The 16,358-nt window shown below is 39.7% G+C and overlaps 1 protein-coding gene across 1 annotated transcript in view; it reads right to left on the reverse strand.

The window, feature by feature from the left end:
• The window catches only part of FRAS1 (Fraser extracellular matrix complex subunit 1), a 626,357-nt gene that overhangs the window by 66,319 nt on the left and 543,680 nt on the right, over nucleotides 1–16,358 (reverse strand). Inside the window, exons 50-52 of the mRNA XM_073637084.1 lie at nucleotides 16,034–16,261; nucleotides 6,107–6,220; nucleotides 4,075–4,225 (exon numbers count right to left, since the gene is read on the reverse strand). Coding sequence (XP_073493185.1) covers nucleotides 4,075–4,225; nucleotides 6,107–6,220; nucleotides 16,034–16,261 — 493 coding nt within the window. The remainder of the gene's footprint in view (nucleotides 1–4,074; nucleotides 4,226–6,106; nucleotides 6,221–16,033; nucleotides 16,262–16,358) is intronic.

The following is a 16,358-nucleotide window of genomic DNA, read 5'->3' on the forward strand; positions in this document are numbered from 1 at the left end:
CTCAACAGGAAATGTATTAATGGTCATTAAATATACAGCAAACCACAAGAATTGATCAGAAAGATAGTGGAGAATAGTAAGTGATTACATTAAGAGATTTCTATTCAAAGAATATTTCAAGAGATTTATTTAAAAAAAATCTATCTAGGGAATGTGTCTCAGTCTCTACAATGAAAAAGCTACATTTCCTCAGTTGTAAGAATTCCTATGTCTTTTCCTGCAGTTTGATCCCAGAATGTCAGCAATGTCGTCTCCCTGCAGGCTCACACGCTGAGCCCGCATCTTTCCCCGCATATGACGGCTGGATTAATCAGCCGTCATGTGGCTTTAACAGCCGCGGCTGTTAATCAGTGAAATCCTGTTATGCAGCATTAAACATGCGCGGTCAGGGAGCAGTCATTTCTCTTATCAGCGCACCCGTTAAGTGCTTGGAGGGGGCCGATGGGTTGCCATGTCAGCCGGGGGTCTTCTAGCGCCTTTTGAATAGCCAGTGATGGAGCAACATCATCTGTGAGATGTGACGCACAGATGACGTTGCGCCAGCCCTGGTACATCAAATGCCACGTTGAGGACACCAGAAGATAAGACATTTGCGGTCCTCCCTTCTAATCACCAGGAACCACTTACCTGGACACTGCACAGGAGTCCCGCTAATCAATCATTGACAATTCTAGATACTTAACACAGAAGCATTTCTGAAAGTATTTTTTAACAGTATAAAAAAAGTCAATTGTGGTTTTTAAATATTCTAGTTCTAGCAAGTCTAATAATTTTACTAAGTATTTTAAGTATCACCATTCATACTGAAGTACAGCAGATGCTTTTTTATGCAGAATGACCAAATAGATATATATATAGATATAGATAGATATAGATATATAGAAACAACCGTAAGTATAAAGTAAAAAACCTTTATTTGCAAGCACTGGTTATATGGTGGCACTGTAGAAGACAGGTGCACACTTGAGAATAAAAGCGAAAATAACAGCAGTACTTCTGTAAATACAAACTATTAAAAACAGGGGGTATATAAAAATGAACCCATAAAGACCACACAGGGTGAATATGCCAAAAAGTCCACAATATAGAGAGCACAGGGGCTAATAAGATGCTGCTATGGAAAACGTATATAATATATGATGTCAGTATGTACAAAAGGGACAGAGTAGATTACATAATTAATTCAGTAAAAACATTATATAGCCATAGGCAACCATAGATATCACCTGAGCTCAAAGGTATACTCTGTGTAATGTAAGTATATACACTGTGTGCAAAATTATTAGGCAAATGAGTATTTTGATCACATGATACTTTTTATACATGTTGTCCTACTCCAAGCTGCATAGGCTTGAGAGCCAACTACCAATTAAGTAAATCTGGTGATGTGCATCTCTGTAATGAGGAGGGGTGTTGACTAATGACATCAACACCCTATATAAGGTGTGCTTAATTATTAGGCAACTTCCTTTCCTTTGGCAAAATGGGTCAGAAGAGAGATTTGACGGGCTCTGAAAAGTCCAAAATTGTGAGATGTCTTGCAGAGGGATGCAGCAGTCTTGAAATTTCCAAACTTTTGAAGCGTGATCACCGAACAATCAAGCGTTTCATGGCAAATAGACAACAGGGTCGCAAGAAGCGTGTTGGCCAAAAAAGGCGCAAAATAACTGCCCATGAATTGAGGAAAATCAAGCGTGAAGCTGCCAAGATGCCATTCGCCACCAGTTTTGCCATATTTCAGAGCTGCAACGTTACTGGAGTATCAAAAAGCACAAGGTGTGCGATACTCAGGAACATGGCCAAGGTAAGGAAGGCTGAAAAACGACCACCTTTGAACAAGAAACATAAGATAAAACGTCAAGAATGGGCCAAGAAATATCTTAAGACAGATTTTTCAAAGGTTTAATGGACTGATGAAATGAGAGTGACTCTTGATGGGCCAGATGGATGGGCCAGAGGCTGGATCAGTAAAGGGCAGTGAGCTCCACTCCGACTCAGACGTCAGCAAGGTGGAGGTGGGGTACTGGTATGGGCTGGTATCATCAAAGATGAACTTGTGGGACCTTTTCGGGTTGAAGATGGAGTGAAGATCAACTCCCAGACCTACTGCCAGTTTCCGGAAGACAACTTCTTCAAGCAGTGGTACAGGAAGAAGTCGGTATAGTTCAAGAAAAACATGATTTTCATGCAGGACAATGCTCCATCACATGCATCCAACTACTCCACAGCGTGGCTGGCCAGTAAAGGTCTAAAAGAAGAAAAAATAATGACATGGCCCCCTTGTTCACCTGATCTGAACCCCATAGAGAACCTGTGGTCCATCATAAAATGTGAGATCTACAGGGAGGGAAAACAGTACACCTCTCGGAACAGTGTCTGGGAGGCTGTGGTGGCTGCTGCACGCAATGTTGATCGAAAACAGATCAAGCAACTGACAGAATCTATGGATGGAAGGCTGTTGAGTGTCATCATAAAGAAAGGTGGCTATATTGATCACTAATTTTTTTGGTTTTTGTTTTTGAATGTCAGAAATGTTTATTTCTAAATTTTGTGCACTGATATTGGTTTACCTGGTGAAATTAAACAAGTGAGATGGGATTATATTTGTTTTTTATTAAGTTGCCTAATAATTCTGCACAGTAATAGTTACCTGCACAAACAGATATCCTCCAAATCTAAAAAACCCCACTCCAACTTCCAAAAATATTAAGCTTGGATATTTATGAGTCTTTTGGGTTGATTGAGAACATAGTTGTTGATCAATAATAAAAATAATCCTCTAAAATACAACTTGCCTAATAATTCTGCACACAGTATATACGGAAGATATATATATGCAAATATACAGAAACAAACTTGGGTGGATAAGACCTAACAGCACACATCTACCAAAAAAAGGGGCTACACAAAACAAGACTATATAGAAAGAATGAACATAACCTCAAGTAAGATGTAAGGTGCTAAATAAGTAGCCAAGTTAGAGGACAGCTGTGGTAGAGACAGTATAGCCATATATGTGGTGCTTCAGAGACTTAGGATCACAGCAATATACATGTGCGGCACTGAATAGCCAACATACAAGAAGGTATTTACCTGGTGGTCAGGGATCAGACACGTGTGACACCCACCCCAATGCGCATTTCGGTATCAAACGAAAGTTTGATACCGAAACGAAGGTATGATACCAAAACACGTGTCTGATCCCTGACCACAAGGTAAATACCTCCTTGTATGTTGGCTATTCAGTGCCGCACATGTATATTGCTGTGATCCTAAGTCTCTGAAGCACCACATATACGGCCATACGGTCTCTGCCACGGCTGTCCTCTAACTTGGCTACTTATTTAGTACCTTACATCTTACTTGAACTCATGTTCATTCTTTCTATATAGCCTTGTTTTGTGTAGACCCCTTTTTGATAGATGTGTGCTGTTACTCAGGTCTTATCCACCCAAGTTTGTTTCTGTATATTGGCATATATATATCTTCTGTATATACACTTACATTACACAGAGTATACCTTTGAGCTCATGTGATATCTGTGGTTGCCTATGGCTATATAATGTTTTTACTGAATTTATTATATAACCTCCTCTGTACCTTTTGTACATAGTGACATCATATACGTTTTCCATAGAAGCACCTTATTAGCCCCTGTGCTCTCTATATTGTGGACTTTTTGGCATATACACCCTATGTGGTCTTTATGGGTTCATTTTTATATACCCCCTGTTTTTAATAGTTTGTATTTCCACATGTACTACTGTTATTGTTGCTTTTATTTTCACATGTGCACCTGTTTTCTACAGTGCCACCATATAACCAGTGCTTGCAAATAAAGTTTTTTTACTTTATACTTACGGTTGTTTCCATCTATGACCTTTTCTTGTTTTTTTCCTCCTTTGGATATCCATGTTTCTTTCCTAATGGTCAACCATTCACCCAGCAGCAAATATATGCCAATAGAATCACATCTGTAATTAACCATGTAATTATTACTTACTGTTCCAGTTGACATATATTATCTGCCTCGCCCAGTATGTGCTCTAATTATACATATATAAAAAAGCATACCTTGTGTAAATGAAGTGAGCAATACCCCAGGTTTTAGCTTGTTTTCCAAATAGCCATGTGCGGGCCCACTTAAAATGTCATAAGTGAGTTGCTTGTCATCTGTGTCTGGGTCCATTGTCATTAGTTCTTTCTTCGTAATGTAATTAGAAGCCTGTAGATAATCCAAATATTGCACATTTTCATCAAACGCTAAGTGAAGTTATGTAAAAGAAAAAAAGTTGAGCTTTATCAGCAAAAAATTGTAGACCATGTTGAATTGGAGAAAGCTAAGGAAAATCCACAACACAGGAACACTGACTTTAACAAAGATGATACAAGATTGAAAAGCACCTATTATATTGTCCTTGCTTATGAATGGAACACCAAATACAGAAAACACAGAAAAAAACATCAATTCATTATTTAGTTTCAGCCTTTTTCATTGCCTATGGTGTATAATTCTCTTGTATTTGTTTTCCATTCAGATTGACCACCTTCTAACAAACCTGTGTATCTATGGCTGTAGATCTGTAGATTTGCCATAATGCTCCATTGCAGTAGTAAACTAAGAATGTTAGGTCAAGTCTCTAACCAAATCCTACATCCACAACCAAAATGCCAGCCCCAAATCGAATTGATCAGTAGGAAATTAACCCTTGTGTCATGTGTAGAAATTCTACAGAAACAAAGGCATAGAATCAATATCACCCGAACTGAAAACATTGTATAACAGCTCTTACAGTCTATATGGATAATCCACATGGACACTCCTAACATATATTTCCTACAAAAGACATGGAGTCAAAAGTCCACCATCACATGCAAAGTTTCAAAAAAGTTTATTAAATACAAAAATCAGGCAAAAATTCATTACATCAGTATTAAAAATCAAATTCGAAGACATAGGTGTTTGTGGCTGCTGATCCACAAATGTATAACAGGCGGGGGTAGTATCTGACCTCAATATATATAGAGAATCACCAAAAGTGGTAGTGCCATTGTGTCCAATCATGAGAAAATCCGACCCAAAAGCTAGCCAGAATCAATATGTACTAACACTGTGTAAGTGGTCCATGTCATCCCAGGACTTAATGTAAATCAGTTTATAAAGTGCCAGTGCATGAATTGTATAACCACATATAATATATAAATAAATCTAATCTAACGAGCATGAGACATATTTTATTCTGCATATCTAACACTTATGGCCATAGTAATAATCACAAGAGCCACAGTCATTTTAGGGTCAATCAGCATAAAGTAAGAAAAACCTTCAGTAGTCTAAGTAAATAAAGGAGACCCTCTTACCCATGTTCAACCTATGTGGACCAGCTGTGCCTGCAGCCCCAACGTGCGTTTCGCGTGGGCCTCATCGGGGGGCTGTAACTTGCTGTGTGCTGTATCTAATATAAATAGATTCCTCCACAGCAGTCTGCTATTCAGCGTCAAAAGATGATGCGCATATGAGGCATATCAGACGCTGGACCCCGCATTGCTTCCAGCATTCAAGATGACTGCGCGGGTCAGGGTGAAATCCGGGGGGATACCTGTGCTGTCATTTGAATACTGATGTAATGAATTTTTGCCTGATTTTTTTTATTATTTAATAAACTTTTCTGAAATTTTGCATGTGATGGTGGACTTTTGACTCCATGCCTTTTGTAGGAGAAAAGAAAGCATGTAGAAATTTGGTTGACCAGCCAACACTGTGCAGTGTTTCTTCTGTTCACTTATTTCATTTATAGGTTTGTGGTTCTTTTAAGTGTAGCTCAACTATAAAATCTAATTTAAGAGAATATTAGTAAATCTCTTCCAGTCCAATCTTCTTATATAATATTATCAATGGTAAAGTTTATGACACATTTAACCTGTTTGCAGACAGGAAATTACATTTTCCCAATGTCCATAAATAACCAAATGCCAAATGCAAGACATTATTGATATTCCCTTATCAGATCATGAAAAGAGGTCATGGACACCTTAGGTAATGAGTATTAATAGAACATAAAATTGAGACAGATTCTAAATGACAATTCGGTTTAGCTGCCATTACCTTTCCATCCATGTATTCCAACCACTGAAGTCCTAAATTGGTAATGATTCTTGGTGTTCCATCATCAACTGGAAGGATGTCTACTTTAAATCTCTGAGGAGCTGCAGTTACAATCTGACAAAATAAGGTACATATACTCATAAAGAACCTTGTATAATGCAAATACTACATTGCAAGAAGAGATCACCATTTTGACATTTCTGCTTAAACTGAAATTTGGTATTTCTGATCTAATAATCAGATTGATAGAATAGCTTTACACACACACTGTACTGTGTAGAAAAAGATGCTGCAAAGTAATAATGCTTTCAAAAGTGGAAGTGTTAATAGCTTACATTTATCAGTTAAAGGGGTTTCCCACAAAGTACATTTTAATTATTAGATCTTGAAATAATAATAAATTCCACAATTAGATATGTGCTGCGATAATCTTATAAATGTGACGCTGCTGTGTACTGTGTAATGACTGTGTCTGACCGTACAGGGACATGGTCTGATCATACCACATCTCCTGGGCGGGTGGGGGGTATGAAAAAGTGAGATGTGGAGATAATCAGACGATGCTCCTGTATGGTCAGACACAGCCATTACACAGTACACAGCAGGGGCACATTTATAAGATTATCTCAGCACAGGAACATTTTTTAACACATTTAATTGTGGAATTTATTCTTATTCCAAGATCTAGTGATTAAAATGTACTTTGTTCGCCAGGACAACCCTTTTGAAAAAAAGTGCAAAGAGAATGAATTGAAAAGAAATCTAAATCAAATCAATATTTGCTGTGACCTGACTCAGTCTTCAAAAAATCATCAAAGCATCAATTCTTCTAGGTACACTTGTACACAGTTTTTGAAGGAACACGGCAGATGGTTGGTTCAAACATCTTGAAGAACTAACCACACATCTGTGGATGTAGGCTTGCACGAATCCTTCTGTCTCTTCATGTAATCCCAGGCAGATTCGATGATGTTAAAATCACAGCTCTGTGGGGGCCATATCATCACTACAAGGACTACTTGTTCTTCTTTACACTAAAGATAGTTCTAATGACATTGTCTGTATGTTTAGGGTCATTGTCCCGGTACAGAATACATTTGGAGCCAAACAGAGGCTTCATTGATGGTACTGCACAATGGATATGATTCTGGCTGTATTTCTCAACAATGAGAACAACATAATTAATCTTGACCTAATCCTCAACTCCACTTGCTGAATTGCCACTGCAAATTTGCAAGGAACCACCATGCTTCACTGTTGCTTGAAGATACTCGTTATTCTACCGCTCTTCAGCCCTTCAGTGAACAAACTTTTTTCTGTTACAGCCAAATATTTCACACCAAGAAACTGCCCATTTATTAGTGTCCTAAGTGCTGAGACATAAAGACAGACACTTATCCATCATGCAGTACCATCATGGAGGCATCAGATTAGCTCCAAATTTATTCTGCAACAGGACAATGGCCGCAAACATATAGCCAATGTCATTAACAACTATTGGCAGTGTAAAGAAGAACGAGGAGTCCTGGAGGTGATGATAGAGCCCTAATCTCAGCATCATTGAGTTTGTCTGGGATTACATGAAAAGACAGAAGGAATTGTGCAAGCCTATATCCACACATCTGTGGTTTGTTCTCCAAGAGGTTTGTAACAACCTCCCTACTGAGTTATTTCAAAAACTGTGTACAAGTGTACCTAGAAGAATTGATGCTTTGATGCTGTTTTAAAGGGTAGTCACGCCAAATATTGATTTAATTTAGATTTCTCTTTTGTTCATTCACTTCGCATTTTGGTAACTGATAAAAATAAACCATTAACACAACTATTTTTTACGAAATCTTACTTTGCAGCATTTCACACCTGCCTAAAACTTTTAGTATATACATACATACTGTTTGCAGAATAAGTGATTATTTTGACCATATCATCTTTTCATGCATATTTTTCAACTCCAAGCTGAATAAACTTGAATGCTTATTGGTTTGAAGCATATCAGGTGATGTGTATTTGTGCACTGAGGGAGCAGAATTATTAGGCAGCTTGTTTTCCTCAGATCAAAATCAGCCAAAAAAAAGATTTAACTGACTGTGAATAGTTAAAAATATTGCAATATTTACAGAGGGATAACGCACTCTTGAAATTGCTAAGATATTGGGGCATATGATCATAGAACCATCAAAAGTTTTGTTGCAAATAGTCATCAGGGTGGCAAAAAACATGCTGATAAAACAAGACACATATTAACTTCCAAAGAATTGAGAAGAATCAAATATTAAGCGATCAGGAACCCATTATCCTCCAGTGTCATATTCCAAAACTGGAACATCCCTGGACTGCCCAGAAGTACCAGGTGTACAATGCTCAGAGACATGGCCAAGGTAAGGGAGGCTAAAACCTGACCACCATTGAACAAGACACATAAGCTGAAATGTCAAGACAGGGACAAGAAATATCTGAAGACACATTTTTTAAAGATTTTATCACTGATCACATTAGAATAACACTTGATGTACCAGATAAACGGGCCCGTGACTGGATCAGTAATGGGCACAGACCTTCACTTCGACTCAGATGCCAAGAAAGTGGAGGTGGGTACTGCTATGGGCTGGTAATATTAAAGATGAACTAGTTGGACCTTTCTGGGTTGAAGATGGACACAAAATCAAATCCTAAATCTACGTCCAATTATTAGAAGACACTTTCTTCAAGCAGCGCCATAGGAAAAAGTCTGCATCTTTCAAGCTTCATCACATGCATCAAAGTACTCCACTGCTTGGCTGGCCATTTCGTGGCCCAGTTTTGACATTTCAAATTCTGTGTCTTGGTCAGTGGTGGTGGAGTTTCAGCCTTCCTTACCTTGGCCATGTCTCTGTGCACTGAACACCTTGTACTTCAGGGCACTCACAGGAGGCTGCAGTACTGGAATACAACAGCACTGGAGGCTAATAGGTTCCTGGTTACTTCACGATTGATTCTTCTAGAATCCTTGACAGTTAAAGGAAACCTGTCACCATGAAAATGCAGTATAATCTGCAGGCATCATGGTATAAAGCAGGGGGAGCTCAGCAGATTGATGTATAGTGTTGGGAGAAAAGACAAGGTATAACCTATATTTTCATCATTTAATCCACTGCTCTTTATGGCATTTTTGGTCCAGTGGGCCGGGCTATCAATAACTGACAGCTATCTGTGTATAAGTGTGCATAAAGAAATGACTGTTAGTCACTGATAGGACCACACACTGGACTGGAAATCCCAGAAAGACCAGAGGTATAAATGAATAAATCAAAGATCATACTGAATCTTTTCTCACAAAATCGCATCTCTATAACATGGTGCCCGCAGATCGCATTGCAGCTTCTTGGTGACAGGTTCCCTTTAATGTGCATCCTTTTTTTTGTGAACCTGTTGACTGTTTGCAACAAAACACTTGATGGTTCTTTGATCATGTCCCATTATCTTAGCAATTTCAAGGGTGCTGCATCCCTCTAAGTCTTGTAACTATTTTTGACTTTTCAGAATAAGTTAAATCTCTTTTTTGGCCCATTTTGCCAACAAAGAAACAAATGGCTTAGTAATTCGGCACACTTTGATAAATCCTTGTGCCATCACCTGAGCTGCTTCATACAATAAACATTGGTATTAAAGCAAGTGTAGTACTACAGAAAGTTAAAACTTAACATTTATTACAACTGAATAAAAAGTGATACACAAGTCACAAGGACCTAAAAACGAGTATAAGCCTGTCTGTGGTAGTGAGTAACCATATAAATCAGTAACTCATTATGTCCAGGAATACGAGCATATGTAATACCAACATAGTCTACCTGTAACATAACGCAGAAAATGGCAGAAAATAATGGAGCTCTCAAGACAATGTCTCAACATATCATGTCTCAGCACACAGGAACCTCAATACATTTACACTGATTATGGTGAGCATTTATACCTTATATATATATTAATGGAACGACATCACCAAATAAAATGTCGGTTCTTGCTCTCTGGCTTAAAGACAGCTCCATGTGGTGGGGCATCTAAACCTTTTCAGCCTCCAGCAACTCACAGCACACCGCTCCCAACGCGTTTCATTGCCTCAGCTAATCAGGGGAGAAGAGGGTGTCATACAGTATAGAAGCTGGCATCAATCGCTCAGCCTATCCATTAGACAGTGCTGTGCGTTGCTGGAGGCTGAAAAGGTTTGGATGCCCCACCACATGGAGCTGTCTTTAAGCCAGAGAGCAAGAACCGACATTTTATTTGGTGATGTCGTTCCATTAATATATATATAAGGTTTAAATGCTCACCATAATCAGTGTAAATGTATTAAGGTTCCTGTGTGCTGAGACATGATATGTTGAGACATTGTCTTGAGAGCTCCATTATTTTCTGCCATTTTCTGCGTTATGTTACAGGTAGACTATGTTGGTATTACATATGCTCATATTCCTGGACAAAATGAGTTACTGATTTATATGGTTACTCACTGCCACAGACAGGCTTATACTCGTTTTTAGGTCCTTGTGACTTGTGTATCACTTTTTATTCAGTTGTAATAAATGTTAAGTTTTAACTTTCTGTAGTACTACACTTGCTTTAATACCTACTTTATTGTGTGGTTATCCTGGAACCCCTATTGCTGTACTTTGATACAATAAACATTCAAGTTTGTACAGCTTGGAGTTGGGAAATATGCATAAAAATGATGATATGGTCAAAATACTCACTTGCCTTATAATTCTACAAACAGTGTAAATACAGTTGGAAAAAAAAAGATTTGATGCACTGACGATTTTGCAAGTTTTCCCACCTACAAAGAATGCAGAGGTCTGTAATTTTTATCGTAGGTACAGACCAAAAGTTTGGACACACCTTCTCATTTAAAGATTTTTCTGTATTTTCAAGACTATGAAAATTGTACATTCACACTGAAGGCATCAAAACTATGAATTAACACATGTGGAATTATATACTTAACAAAAAAGTGTGAAACAACTGAAAATATGTCTTATGTTCTAGGTTCTTCAAAGTAGCCATCTTTTGCTTTGATGACTGCTTTGCACACTCTTGGCATTCTCTTGATGAGCTTCAAGAGGTAGTCACCGAAAATGGTTTTCACTTCACAGGTGTGCACTGTCAGGTTTAATAAGTGGGATTTCTTGCCTTATAAATGGGGTTGGGACCATCAGTTGTGTTGTGCAGAAGTTTGGTGGATACACAGCTGATAGTCCTACTGAATAGACTGTTAGAATTTGTATTATGGCAAGAATAAAGCAGCTAAGTAAAGAAAAACGAGTGCCATCATTACTTTAAGAAATGAAGGTCAGTCAGTCCGAAAAATTGGGCAAACTTTGAAAGTGTCCCCAAGTGCAGTTACAAAAACCATCAAGCGCTACAAAGAAACTGGCTCACATGAGGACCGCCCCAGGAAAGGAAGACCAAGAGTCACCTCTGCTTCTGAGGATAAGTTTATCCGAGTCACCAGCCTCAGAAATCGAAGGTTAACAGCAGCTCAGATTAGAGACCAGGTCAATGCCACACAGAGTTCTAGCAGCAGGCAACAAGCAGAAGAGACTTGTTTGGGCTAAAGAACACAAGGAATGGACATTAGACCAGTGGAAATCTGTGCTTTGGTCTGATGAGTCCAAATTTGAGATCTTTGGTTCCAACCACCGTGTCTTTGTGCGACGCAGAAAAGGTGAACGGATGGACTCTACATGCCTGGTTCCCACCGTGAAGCATGGAGGAGGAGGTGTGATGGTGTGGGTGTGCTTTGCTGGTGACACTGTTGGGGATTTATTCAAAATTGAAGGCATACTGAACCAGCATGGCTACCACAGCATCTTGCAGCAGTATGCTATTCCATCCAGTTTGCGTTTAGTTGGACCATCATTTATTTTTCAACAGGACAATGACCCCAAACACACCTCCAGGCTGTGTAAGGGCTATTTGACCAAGAGGAAGAGTGATGGGGTGCTACGCCAGATGACCTGGCCTCCACAGTCACCAGACCTGAACCCAATCGAGATGGTTTGGGGTGAGCTGGACCGCAGAGTGAAGGCAAAAGGGCCAACAAGTGCTAAGCATCTCTGGGAACTCCTTCAAGATTGTTGGAAGACCATTTCCGGTGACTACCTCTTGAAGCTCATCAAGAGAATGCCAAGAGTGTGCAAAGCAGTCATCAAAGCAAAAGGTGGATACTTTGAAGAACCTAGAATATAAGACATATTTTCAGTAGTTTCACACTTTTTTGTTAATTCATAGTTTTGATGCCTTCAGTGTGAATGTACAATTTTCATAGTCATGAAAATACAGAAAAATCTTTAAATGAGAAGGTGTGTCCAAACTTTTAGTCTGTACTGTACATTTCACCGGTGAGAGACAGAATCAAAAAATAAAAATCAGAAAATCACATTATACGATTTTTAAACAATTAAATTGCATTTTATTGCATGAAATAAATATCTGATCACCTACCAACCAGCAAGAATTCTGGCTCTCATAGACCTGTTAGGTTTTCTTTAAGAAGCCCTCCTACTCTGCACTCATTACCTGTTTTAATTGCACCTGTTTGAACTCATTACCTGTATAAAAGACACCTGTCCACAAACTCAATCAATCACACTCCAACCTCTCCTCCATGGCCAAGACAAAATTGTAGACCTGCACAAGGCAACAACTGTTGACACAATTATTAGAAAATGGAAGAAATACAAGATGACTATCAATCTTTCTCGGTCTGGGGCTCCATGCAAGATCTCGCCTCGTGGGGTAAGGATGATTCTGAGAAAGGTCAGGAATCAGCCCAGAACTACCTGGTCAGTGACCTGAAGAGAGCTAAGACCACAGTCTCAAACAAAACCGTTGGTAACACACTACGCCGTCATGGATTAAAATCCTGCAGGGCACGAGAGGTCCCCCTGCTCACGCCAGCACATGTCCAGACCCATTTGACGTTCGCCAATGACCATCTGGATGATCCAGAGGAGGCATGGGAGAAGGTCATGTGGTCAGATGAGACAAAAATAGAAGTTTTTGGCATCATCTCCACTCACATATGTTTGGAGGAAGAAGAAGGATGAGTACAACCCCAAGAACACCGTGACAACCGTGAAGCATGGTGGGGGAAACATCATACTTTGGGGGTGCTTTTCTGCAAAGGGGACAGGACAACTGCACCATATTGAAGGGAGGATGGATGGGCTCATGTAGTGCGAGATTTTGGCCAACAACCTCCTTCTCTCAGTAAGAGCATTGAAGATGGGTCGTGGCTGGGACTTCCAGCATGACAGTGACCGGAAACACACAGCGAGGGCAACTAAGGAGTGGCTCCGTAAGAAGCATTTCAAGGTCCTGGAGTGGCTAGCCAGTCTCCAGATCTGAACCTAATAGAAAATCTTTGTAGGGAGCTGAAGAAACTCAATGATGCCCAGCAATAGCCCTGAAACTGGAAAGATTTGGAGAAGATTTGTATGGAGGAGTAGGTCAGAATCCCTGCTGCAGTGTGTGCAAACTTGGTCAGGAACTGACCTCTGTAACTGCAAACAAAGGTTCTGTTTTTTATTGTATCAAATACTTATTTCATGCAATAAAATGCTAATTAATTATGTTAAATTCATACAATGTGATTTTCTGGATTTTTTTAAGATTTTGTCTCTCACAGGTGAAGTGTAAAAATTACAGACCTCTCCATTCTTTGTAGGTGGGAAAACTTGCAAAATCGGCAGCGTATCAAATACTTATTTTCCCCACTGTACGTATCTATCTGTATATCTATCAATATATACATATCTATCTACAGTGCCTACAAGTAGTATTCAACCCCCTGCAGATTTAGCTGGTTTGATAAGATGCAAATAAGTTAGAGCCTTCAAACTGCAAACGAGAGTAGGTTTTATGAACAGAAGCATAAATCTTACAAACCAAAAAGTTATGTTGCTCAGTTGAATTTTATTAAATTTTAAACATAAAAGTGTGGGTCAATTATTATACAACCCCTATGTTTAATATTTTGTGGAATAACCCTTGTTTGCAATTACAGCTAATAATCGTCTTTTATAAGACCTGATCAGGCCGGCACAGGTCTGTGGAGTTATCTTGGCCCACTCCTCCATGCAGATCTTCTCCAAGTTATCTAGGTTCTTTGGGTGTCCCATGTGGACTTTATTCTTGAGCTCCTTCCACAAGTTTTCAATTGGGTTAAGGTCAGGAGACTGACTAGGCCACTCCAACACCTTGACTTTTTCCCTCTTGAACCAGGCCTTGGTTTTCTTGGCTGTGTGCTTTGGGTCGTTGTCTTGTTGGAAGATGAAATTACGACCCATCTTAAGATCCTTGATGGAGGAGCGGAGGTTCTTGGCCAAAATCTCCAGGTAGGCCGTGCTATCCATCTTCCCATGGATGCGGACCAGATGGCCAGGCCCCTTGGCTGAGAAACAGCCTCACAACATGATGCTGCCACCACCATGCTTGACTGTAGAGATGGTATTCTTGGGGTCGTGTGCAGTGCCATCCAGTCTCCAAACGTCACGTGTGTGGTTGGCACCAAAGATCTCGATCTTGGTCTCATCAGACCATAGAAACTTGAACCAGTCTGTCTCAGAGTCCTCCAAGTGATCATGAGCTGTAGACGAGCCTTGACATGACGCTTTGAAAGTAAAGGTACCATACAGGCTCGTCTGGAACGGAGACCATTGCGGTGGAGTACGTTACTTATGGTATTGACTGAAACCAATGTCCCCACTGCCATGAGATCTTCCCGGAGCTCCTTCCTTGTTGTCCTTGGGTTAGCATTGACTCTTCGGACAAGCCTGGCCTCGGCACGGGAGGACACTTTCAAAGGCTGTCCAGGCCGTGGAAGGCTAACAGTAGTTCCATAAGCCTTCCACTTACGGATGATGCTCCCAACAGTGGAGACAGGTAGGCCCAACTCCTTGGAAAGGGTTTTGTACCCCTTGCCAGCCTTGTGACCCTCCACGATCTTGTCTCTGATGGCCTTGGAATGCTCCTTTGTCTTTCCCATGTTGACCATGTCTGAGTGCTGTTCACAAGTTTGGGGAGGGTCTTAAATAGTCAGAAAAGGCTGGCAAAAGAGATCTTTAATCCACACATGTGAAGCTCATTATTCTTGGTGCCTGAACTACTTCTTAATACTTTAGGGGGACCAAACAGAATTCTTGTGGTTTGAGGGGTTGAATAATAAATGACACTCTGAATTAACTTTTAACGTTTTTAAAAAAAAAAAAAAATTTGCTACAGTGCATTTCCCACTTCCAGGCTGATCTACAGTACAAATGTCACAATGCCAAGTTAATTCCGCATGTGTCAACCAGCTAAATCTGCAGGGGGTTGAATACTACTTGTAGGCACTGTATCTATCTATCTATACATACACACACTACACACACTACACACATTATTATTACTATTTTGTGAGCTTCACCATAAACAAACAGGCTTGGCTGAGACCATATGTTTATTTTAGGGGAGTGAGAAAAATCAGGTTATCTCCCAAAGAAAAATAGCAAAATCCAGCATGTAGAACCCAACATGTCCATGCCCTTTTACCATGGACATCCATCATCAGGGGTCCGCCATAAATCAGTAGGCTTAACTGACCTTTCACTCATGTGTATGGCAAGCTTAGCACAAGGAACCTTACACAGCTAAAATTTGGAAAATGACTATTGCGCACACATGTGGCACTTTTGCAGTATGCCACCTTGTTGCTGATTTTTCCACTTTCAACTATAAGAGCCATCACTATGATACTTCTTTTACTAGCCAGTGTTATAAAAAGCACCCCATAAGCACTAGACCACTGAAATCTTCAACACTGATCGATATGCAGATATTTTAAAATGATTTGTGTTTTAATAATGATAAAAATTTGCTAAAAGATTAATATTTTAACATGGCTAAAATCACCTCTTTCCCCCCATCATCCACAATAAAGAAAGGGTTGGTTCCATCTGAGACAGTAAAGGAGAATCGGTCCTTCAGAGTATTACTTCCATCATGATTGTAGCTGATACGATTTTGATAGATGTCATCCATTGTGAAGGTAAATGTCTGACGGTAGCTCTGACCATTGGTGCTGCGCTCAATTACTCCATAACGAGGTGGCTGGACAATGGTGAAAGTAACAGATTCTGCCTGTTTTAAAGATCAGAGACTGTGTTAAGTATATTAGACTGAATAGTAATGCTGTATGTCTAATTTAGTGATTGCCAAAAGCCATCAACAAAAACTT

The sequence above is a fragment of the Phyllobates terribilis genome, unplaced genomic scaffold (genome assembly GCF_046119375.1).
Source record: "Phyllobates terribilis strain yellow unplaced genomic scaffold, ASM4611937v1 Scaffold_1__5_contigs__length_1240528914, whole genome shotgun sequence".
NCBI lineage: Eukaryota > Metazoa > Chordata > Amphibia > Anura > Dendrobatidae > Phyllobates > Phyllobates terribilis.